This window comes from Coturnix japonica, chromosome 5, assembly GCF_054131305.1.
Source record: "Coturnix japonica strain WE chromosome 5, WE-NBRP24, whole genome shotgun sequence".
In the NCBI taxonomy this organism is placed as follows: domain Eukaryota; kingdom Metazoa; phylum Chordata; class Aves; order Galliformes; family Phasianidae; genus Coturnix; species Coturnix japonica.
In genome coordinates, this window is record NC_140667.1 from 51,239,597 (window position 1) to 51,249,392 (window position 9,796).

The 9,796-nt window shown below is 48.0% G+C and overlaps 2 protein-coding genes across 2 annotated transcripts; both read left to right on the top strand.

The window, feature by feature from the left end:
• Nucleotides 1-3,242: 3,242 nt before the first annotated feature.
• Nucleotides 3,243-5,147, top strand: LOC107315385 (inositol 1,4,5-trisphosphate receptor-interacting protein-like 1). The gene has a single exon (XM_085547836.1). It carries the CDS (start codon nucleotides 3,394-3,396, stop codon nucleotides 5,011-5,013), a length of 1,620 nt encoding a protein of 539 aa, XP_085403962.1. The 5' UTR covers nucleotides 3,243-3,393; the 3' UTR covers nucleotides 5,014-5,147.
• Nucleotides 5,148-5,751: 604 nt separating this feature from the next.
• On the top strand, nucleotides 5,752-7,439 carry LOC107315381 (inositol 1,4,5-trisphosphate receptor-interacting protein-like 1). The gene has a single exon (XM_015865709.3). The coding sequence runs from the start codon at nucleotides 5,976-5,978 to the stop codon at nucleotides 7,437-7,439; it is 1,464 nt and encodes a 487-aa protein (XP_015721195.2). The 5' UTR covers nucleotides 5,752-5,975.
• Nucleotides 7,440-9,796: the final 2,357 nt, after the last annotated feature.

Sequence of the window (9,796 nt, forward strand, 5' to 3'; positions counted from 1 at the left end):
CTGGGGATTTCAAAGGTTTTCTGGAAACTGAAATGCTAGAAACTTTTCACTTGTATTTTGAGTGAAAAGTCAAAAGAGAGAGCGTGACCCAATAGCGAAGCAAAATCCTCAAGTGCTGTTAATATAAGCTCCATCGAGAGGGCTTCAGAACCACAGAGCTGACAAGTGATGGTCTCCCTACTGCAGTGATTTAGCAGGTTGTTTAACCGAGTGTGCTATTTTGATCATCTTGCATATTAATCCAAACCACAAACACTTTCCAAATCTAAACTGTTTTACTAATAAACAGTAAGTTAGTTTTAGAATCAAAGAGTCCTTAGAGTTGGAAGGGACATTTAAAGGTCCCCTAGTCCAATTCCCCTACAATAAGCAAGTTCATTCACAGATGGATCAGGTTGCCCAGACCCTTATCTAGCCTTGCCTTGAAAGTCTCCAGGAACAGGGCATCAACCATATCACTGGGCAAACTGTCCCTGCACCTCACCACCCTTTCTGTAGAAGACTTACTCCTTATAACCAACCTAAATCTACCCTCTATAAGCTTGAAGCCTTTCCCCTTCCTTTATTCTATCACCACAGGCGCTGCTAAAGTCTGTCCCCTTCTTTCCTGTAGCTCCCCTTCAAATACTGAAAGGCTGCTATCAGGTCATCTCACAGCCACACGGTACTCCAGGTGAAGCCTCACCAGCATAGAGTAGAGGTGCAGGATTGCCTCTCTTCAGGCCACACTTTTGATGCAGCCCAGGATACAATTGGCTTCCTGGGCTATGAGCAGACACAGCTAGCTCATGTTCAGCTTCCCATCCACCAGCACCCCCAGGTCTCTTTTAGGAGGGCATCACTCAATCCTTTCATCCTCCAGCCTGTATTGGTAATGAGGGTTACCTTGACCCAGGCGCAAGATCTTGCATCTGGATTTGTTGAACCTCATTAAGTTCATTTGGGCCCACAGCTCAAGGCTGTCTAAGACCCTCTGGATGACAGAGCAAATCCTTCGGTACATTCTGAATATTCCTAGGGGGATTCTTAATATTTTTTTAGATGAACACTAGATTTCTGGATAGGGAAAGGGAAATAAACAGTGGTCCCATTCTCCTTAAGCCTCATTCAGATTGTGAACCACCCTCATACATGCCAACCCTCATCCCAACTAACTCCCACTTGAAATTCAGCCTGGAGCACAGGTAACAGAGTTTCCTTCTCTCCAGCAGCATCCTTTGATGCAAACCATTTCTTCATGGGCAAGAATTCTTCAGAAGCTCTTCCCCCATCTCCTAAGAAGTAGAATAAGAGACAGAGTAGCTAGAAGCATGGACACGTCAACGTGAATTAAGCCACAGTCAATGATGCTCCTCATATTTGTATTCTTGCACATTTTCTCATTCCTTGAACTGAAGTATACCTGTCCCCTAGAGAGCAGAGATGCCAATACAGGAAGTCTGTATGTGAGACTATTACAGACAGTGGAGCATATTTTATTTCCAAGCAAAATGTTTCTAGGAATGAGAGAAAACTGGATCAGAACAAGAAGGTAATTTCTTCCAATATCCTTTTGGTAACAAGGACAAGTACCAGCTGGTTCAACAGATTATGCAACAGTGCTAAAAACATAGACTAAAGGATGACCAGATACAGAAAGTAAAGACACACAAAACAAAACACATCTCCCTGATATATAAACAATTTCTTTTCTATTATAGTTTTGCCCTATCTACTGTAACTCCGGTGGTCTCTACCAATAATATCCAGCATGACTCAGAAAAAGATTAAAAAAATAATCTGTCTGCATCCAAGGATATGTGGAGTTTGATATATTAGGTGTGCTGTGTAATATAGACAGTGTTCTCGATAACTACAATATTATATTTAACATGATTTCTCTCTGGGTAATGAAAGCCTTGAAAACCAGCAGCTACAAAAAGAGCACAAGACTGTTCTGCTAAATTACCAAAAATAAAAGGGTTTTGCTTGTCATATATTCCATAGAGCAGCTCATATTTAGAGACCTCTGCTGGGCACGTTAAAGTTCACAAATAACGCAACCCATGGCATTAAAGCATTAATATTTATTGCTTAAAACTGGCTTCTGCCATTGATAGTCTCAGCATGAAATGGAAATTAGAACCAAGTGTAGACAGGTACCCACTCATGTTGATGTTAAATATTCTAATTCTGATCTCTATAAATTGAACTTGAAAAGTGAGGCAGGTGGCGACTTAAGCTGTGTAACTGTGCAAGAAATTAGGGGATAGAAATCACTTTTCCCTTTCATCTTTTCTAGTAAATGACAGAGTTGGAAGTGGGCAGGCTTTGTAAAGATTTCCAGTCCACACAGAGACTAACAATTGCAGAAGCCAGCTTTAAACTTGACTATGTTCATTAGACATTATTTTTGGGCTTTGTAACTTGGGTTCATGGTGAAGGCATGGCCAGGCCCCCCTTTTCTGCAGAGCTGGCACTGCCATCAGCAATGAAGAAAAGTAACAAGATACAATAATCTGACTTAAGGCAGGGTAAACCCATGTCATTGCAGCCGACTTTCCTCCCATTCATCAAAAATTCTGTAGCAACTAAGCAAATACAAAGCAACTAAAAACCGCCAGCTAGGCCAAAGACAGTAAATGTTTCCATGCTTTTAACTGGAGAGAAAAGTAAAAAGTGTCTCTTTTGAGTCAAGAAGTCAAGAGTGGACAAAGATTCAGATTTAAAGTGAACCTGAACAGGCTTAGAAGAAATACATCTGCAGAAAATAATAAAAAGAATATTTCATCAACAAAAACTGAAGAAATTGAAGCAAATGCAACCAAAAAAATCAAGTTAAGAACAAGACGTGTTTAATCAGTAATCGCCCCTTAGAGTAGTACAATATATGATGCCAACTGCTTTCTCTGCAGTAAAACCCGAGGGAAACAAAGGAAATCCAGTCCGGCCACGTGCCTCGGAACAGGGCCGATGCCGCGGCCATGGAGACCCAGGGCAGCTGAGGGGGGCCGAAGGGTGGGGCCAAAGGGTGGGGATGGGGCGTCTGTGACGGCACAGTGCGTCACAATGCGGGGCTGACATCGACGCCAGCAGCGGGCAGCGCTGCTCCACTTTGGCCTGGGCCAGCGGTGAGTGCAGCAGCAGGGGGAAGGCTGTGCTGGGCCGGGCGCGAACAGCGGCCCGCGAGGGGTTTGGGAGCCTGCAGTGCCGGCAGCGAGCGCTCAGGGCAGCCTGTGAGCGGCTCTCTGGGCAGTCAGCAGCAGCTCTGGCCTCAGCCCCCGCTGCCTCCCAGCTCCCTCGGCCCCGCTCCTACCTGACCCCAGGGGCTGCGGCTCCTGGCCCCGCTCCCCCAGCCGTGCGCGAGCTCCCACCCAGCCCCACTGACCTCCCCTCTCTCATCTCTTCCAGATCATGGCTTTGGCGTTTTTCTTCGCCTTGTTGGCGCAGAGAGTGTCTTTCGTTGGTGATGAGTTGGATGCAGAAACGCTTGAACGCATGCGTGAGCGTGCGGTGTTTCTGCAAGAGCAGATGACACTGCAGTGGCAGCACGTAGAGAACGTGGGGCAGAGATGGATGGGCATTCGTGCCTTCCTCTCCTCTGTGTTGCCTTACTGGAAGGTTTACAGCCTTCTTGAACGCATGCGTGAGGTGTTTCTGCGAGAGCAGAAAGAAAAGCCTCTGCAATTAGAAGAGAGGAACCTGGAGAAGAGCAGGGTGGATATTCAAGCCTTGCTCTTCTCTGTGTTGCCTTACTGGAAGGTTTGCAGTGTTCTTTGCATTCTCTTCCTTTTTCTCTGGTTCATGTGGAAGATCTATAAAAAGTTCCAGAGAACTGAAGACATCAGTGATGAGGAGAGCCCCATCAGTGAGGAGAAGCAGCAGGAGCAGGAGGAGAAGCAAGAGGAAGTGGAAAAGGAGGATCTTTTCTTTGCTGATTTGCTCTGGCCAGTTGAAAGCCATGAAAGCAACTGCAGACAGATGCACTTGCTGTTCAGTGGCCTCATCAATATCTGCAAAGGCCTCTTGGTAGATACTTTCTATCCGGTGCCAGAGCACCCCATCGGGGTGGGCAGTACCTATGAAGACTGGTCCCCCCCTGAGAACGTACCCGTCTACTGCCTGCTTGTGCCATTGAAGGCTCCCCGTGGGCACGTTTTCCACCTGGATCTGGGCACCCCAGGGGAGCTGCCAGCAAGGAACTCCCGTATCCGTGTAGATCTGGAATGCACGTGCGGGAGGGAGCAGGAGATGGGTATGCAGTGCTTCCTCCACACCGCCAAGAAACAGCTGGGAAATCAGCGCTCCAGCCTCCTACATGAACTCTGTACTGACTCCTACCTAGATACGGAGAAGACAGTCTTCTGGTTCGAGGCAGTGATCAAAGATGCCTGGGAACGCATGTGTTTGCCAAAACCATGCAGACTTTATGTGGAGGCGCGCAGGCGCTCCTGCAGGCTGACTGTGACAGATCGGAACAAAAGAGAGAACCTTGTCAACATTCTGTTTGGCGTCCAGCAGGACAATACAGACATCTTTCTAAACAGCCAGGAGATACAGGTTGGTCGTGTTTCCAGCACGACCTGGCCACAGACTTGTGCGGTGGCAGAGGTGAAGTTCTTCCAGCACATCGCTGCCCGTGCCGAGGAGTACAATTTCTATGTCCGATACATGCAAGTGGCTGCCTATATCCGGGTTGGCCTCCACTTTTATCCCTATGAAATGAAGACCGTGCTCATGCACCTCCTGACTGCCATCCCTTTGGAGAGCTGGAAAGGGAGGTATTTCCTGCTGCGGGTGGATGACATCGTGCGCTACCTGCGCTGCTGCGTGGAGGAGAAATGCCTGAATCATTTCTTCATAGGAAATGAGGACGTGCCTGCGGAGATTATCTTGCCGCAGGAATTCCGAGCATCCCAACCGCTCAACCTCTTCCAGCACCTGGTGCAGGATCCGGACAGACATGAACAGGCGCTGCAGGATGTGGAGGAGCTGCAAGATCGGCTCGCAAGCCTGCTGATCTATGGGAAATAAGAGACACCCACTTGTTCCACAGACGAGCAGCTACAGCAGGCTACGTCTGATGGATTTCAAAAGAAGCTGCTTACTTAAGGCAGCCTTTGGAGTATTGCAAGACCACGAAGACATCTATCCTAGCAGCCAGAAGACTGAGCAGTGACATCCGTATCCATGTAGCCACCGGCATTTCTGCGTATGCCATGTTAGTCCAGCCTTTTAGATGCCGGGGCCACATGGAGTGAAGAGGAACTGTCTTCGGCCACACTGAAAATACAATTAATGTAGATCAGAAAAAAAAAAATATATTCCATCGATGTATATGTTCTAATAAAATTTAATAAACTTTAAAAAACAAACAAAGAAAAACAGCAGTATAAGTGCCCTTCTTTTGGTGAAACCAACGCATCAGCTTCTGGATCAACAGCAGCGGCTGCGGTTCCTAGTGAGATCCCACGGGGTTTGGCAGAGATGGTGCACACAGAGATCGCTCACTCCCTGGGAGCTGAGTCCGGCCACGTGCCTCGGAACAGGGCCGATGTCGCGACCATGGAGGCCCAGGGCAGCTGAGGGGGGGCTGAAGAATGGAGCCAAAGGTTGGGGATGGGGCGTCTGTGATGACACAGTGCATCACAATGCAGGGCTGGCATCGAGGCCAGCAGCGGGCAGCGCTGCTCCACTTTGGCCTGGGCCAGCGGTGAGTGCAGCAGCAGGGGGAAGGCTGTGCTGGGCCGGGCGTGAACAGCGGCCCGCGAGGGGTTTGGGAGCCTGCAGTGCCGGCAGCGAGCGCTCAGGGCAGCCTGTGAGCGGCTCTCTGGGCAGTCAGCAGCAGCTCTGGCCTCAGCCCCCGCTGCCTCCCAGCTCCCTCGGCCCCGCTCCTACCTGACCCCAGGGGCTGCGGCTCCTGGCCCCGCTCCCCCAGCCGTGCGCGAGCTCCCACCCAGCCCCACTGACCTCCCCTCTCTCATCTCTTCCAGATCATGGCTTTGGCGTTTTTCTTCGCCTTGTTGGCACAGAGAGTGTCTTTCGTTGGTGATGAGTTCGATGCAGAAACACTTGAACGCATGCGTCAGCGTGAGGTGTTTCTGCAAGAGCAGATGATACTGCAGTGGCAGCACGTAGAAAACCTGGGGCAGAGATGGATGGGCATTCGTGCCTTGCTCTTCTCTGTGTTGCTTTACTGGAATGTTTTTAGTCTGTTTGTTCTTCTCTTTTGGTTCATGTGGAAGATCTATAAAAAGTTCCAGAGAGTTGAAGGCAGAGATGATGAGGAGAGCTCCAGCAGTGAGGAGGAGCAGCAGGAGCAGGAGCAAGAGGAAGTGGAAAAGGAGGACTTTTTCTTTGCTGATATGTTCTGGCCGACCCAAAGCCGTCAAGGCAACTGTGAACATATACTCTTGCTGTCTCGTCACCTCATCCGTTTCTGTCAGCGTCTCCTGTCAGGTACTTTCTATCCAGTGCCGCAGATCCCCATCGGAGTGGGCAGTGCCTATGAAGGCTGGTGTCCCCCTGAGCGTGAACCCATCTTCTGCCTGCTTGTGCCCCTGTCAGCCCCTCGTGGGCATGTTTTCCACCTGGATCTGGGCACCCCAGGGGAGCTGCCAGCAAGGAACTCCCGTATTCGTGTAGATCTGGAATGCACGTGCGGGAGGGAGCAGGAGATGGGTATGCAGTGCTTCCTCCACAGCTCCAAGGAAGAGCTGGGAAATCAGCACTCCGGCCTTCTACACGAACTCTGCACGGACTCCTACCTAGATGCGGAAAAGATTGCCTACTGGTTCTACGCTTTGATCAAAAATGCCTGGAAATGCTTGCCTGACTCAACAACAACCAGAATAAATGTGGTGCTGCTCAGGCGCTCCTGCAGGCTTTCTGTGAGACGCTGCAACAAAAGAACCCTCACGGTTCAGACAATTTTTGGTGTACAACAAGACGATACAGACATCTTTCTGACCAGCGAGGAGACAGATGCTGTTATTGTTCCCAGCACGACGTGGCCACAGAGTTGTGCGGTGGCTGAGGCAAAGTTCTTCCAGCACGTAGCCACCAATGCACAGGATGACAATTTCTACGTCAGATACATGCAAGTGGCTGCCTATATCCTGGAGGGCTACACCTTCTCTTCATATGAAATGAAGACCGTGGTCATGCACCTCCTGACTGCCATCCCTTCAGAAAGCTGGCATGGGTTCTATTTCCTGGAGCGGGTCGATGACATCTTGCGCTACCTGCGCTGCTGTGTGGAGGAGATACGTCTGAACCATTTCCTCATACAAAATGAGGACGTGCCAGCGGAGATTATCTTGCCGGAGGAATTCCGAACGTCCCAACCACTCAACCTCTTCCGGCACCTGGTGCAGAATCCAGAGAGACATGAGCAGGCACTGCAGGATGTGGACGAGCTTCAAGATCGGCTTGTAAGGCTGCTGCTCTATAGGAAATAAGAGACGCCCATTTGTCTCACAGATGAGCACGCTGGACATGGAGAAGACGTCACTCAGCAGGCAGTGGGAATTGCTCCCAAATGTTTTCTCCACACTGGGACAGCCAGACCCCATGCCGATGAAGAGGGTGCTGTGTGGACTCTTGAAGTAGAGACTCCTCAGACCATCTGGGCAGAGAGCACCCGGCATCTAGGAGTGAGCCTGTTTGCCCTGGGAACATTCCTCTACAAAAACGGGCAATGGAAGGCCACAGGAATTCTGAGCGTCCCAACTGCTCAACCTCTTCCAGAACCTGGTGCAGTATCCAGGCAGACATGAGCAGGTGCTGCAGTAGGTGGAGGAGCTGCAAAATCGGCTCGAAATCCTGCTGATCTCTGAGAACTAAGAGACGCCCACTTGTCCCACAGATGAGCAGCTACAGCAGGCTACGTCTGATGGATTTCAAAAGAAGCTGCTAACTTAAGGCAGCGTTTGGAATATAGCAAGACCATGAAGACATCTATCCGAGCAGCCAGGAGACAGAGACAGCGACACCCGTATCCATGTAGCCACCAGCATTTCTACATATGCCATGTTAGTCCAGCCTTTTAGATGCCAGGACCACATGGAGTGAAGAAGAATCATCTTTGTCCACACTGAAAATATAGTTAAATAGTTAAATATAGTTAAATAGTTATAGTTAATGTAGATCAGAAAATGTTTTAATAATATACATCGATATCTCATCAATGTATATGTTTTAATAAATTAATAAAAATAATTTAAAAATTAATAAAAATAATAAAAATTAAAAATTTTAATAAAAATGTTTATAAAATTAATAAAAATTTAAAAACAAACAAAACTAGCGGTATATGTGCCCTTCTTTTGGTGAAACTAATGCATCATCTTTTGGACACTGGTGGATGGCAAGCTGGATACAAGCCAGCAATATGTCCTCATAGGCTAGGAAGCCAGTTGTATCATGGGCTGCATCTAAAGCAGTTGTCAGCAGGTCAGAGAGGGGATCCTGCCCCTCTGCTCTGGGCTGGTGAGACCTCATCTAGATAGCACGTCCAGATGGGGAGTCCTCAGTACAGGAGAAACGTGGAGCTGTTGGAGTGCAGCCAGAGGAGGGCCACAAAAACAATCCAAGGCATGGAACAGCTTCCTTCAAGGACAGACTGGGAGAGCTGGAGCTGTGCAGCCTGGAGAGGAGACAACTCCATGGAAAGCTGAGAGTAGCCTTTCAGTATCTACTAGAAGGCTGTAAGAAAGAAAGGGACAGACTCTTTCGGATGGTCTGCTGTGGTAGAACAAGGCAAATAGTTTCAAAGTAAGAGAGAGAAGATTTATACTGGATAGACTTCACAAAGAAAGATCCTGAACAGACTAAAGTCAAGACTGGGGCATTCTAACCTGGGTAGAATTGGCAAAAGCACTAGGGTAAGGTAATTATATAGGCTAAGGGAGAGTTTGGTACAGCACAGAATGAGTGTGCTCATTTTTGAGATTATTTTCTTCCTGTTGCCATAAAAAGTACAGATCATCCCTAAAAACAATGGACTGGTAACAGACATTGTATGGAAACGTAAGGTAGCAACAGTGTCAGAAGACTGTGAGCCTGAGACACTCAAACAATGAGTGCCAGGAGAGGTTTTACCTACGTTAAAGTTTAGTACATCAAGGTGAGGACAATAATTTTGTATTAGAGAGTTAACCAAGATAGATTAGGAAGCCTACAGCAGAACCAAAACCTACGTCCAAGTCTTCATTACATACAAGGTAAACTTTTTCCAATGCTCCTTAGAAGGGAAAGTTTAAACATTGGCGGACAAAACTGAAGAAAGTTATCAACATTTTTGCCCTGAATAAATAAACCTACTTCCATTGAAGGCTGCCATCTCACAGCACAACCCCGCCTCATCAGAATCTAAGGAGAAAAAGTTGCTCTTCCTGAGCCATCCTCAACTGATTTCGTTTGAAGTATTTACAGACAGTTTGAATAACAGAGGCTCCACCTTCCACTCCAGATTTTTGCTATTCTTAGAGCCAAAGTTCTTATTCTAGTTTAAACCTCCCTTGTTTTAAATTGTTACTGCTTCTACCCACCATGTACTTCAACAGATCATTCTGCTGCTCTTTGAAGCCACTTACAGACTTAATGCTAATGAAGGCTGTTTTCTTTCTCCTTTAGTTTTATCTGTATTCAAGAGACACTGCTCTTTCTATCTTCCCACCTAACAAATCAATTTTCCAGGTCCACCGTCAGCACCACACTCCTCACCTAGCCTGTCTCTCCCTGACCACATTCCTCCTGGAGGACAGTGCTCACCTGAGAGCCATGCCAACTCCCTAGCTGCTTTGCTTCCAGTGCC

Excerpts from the sequence above, each read along its gene's own strand:
- LOC107315385 (XM_085547836.1), top strand. The coding sequence starts at position 3,394 with ATGGCTTTGGCGTTTTTCTTCGCCTTGTTGGCGCAGAGAGTGTCTTTC.
- LOC107315381 (XM_015865709.3), top strand. The coding sequence starts at position 5,976 with ATGGCTTTGGCGTTTTTCTTCGCCTTGTTGGCACAGAGAGTGTCTTTC.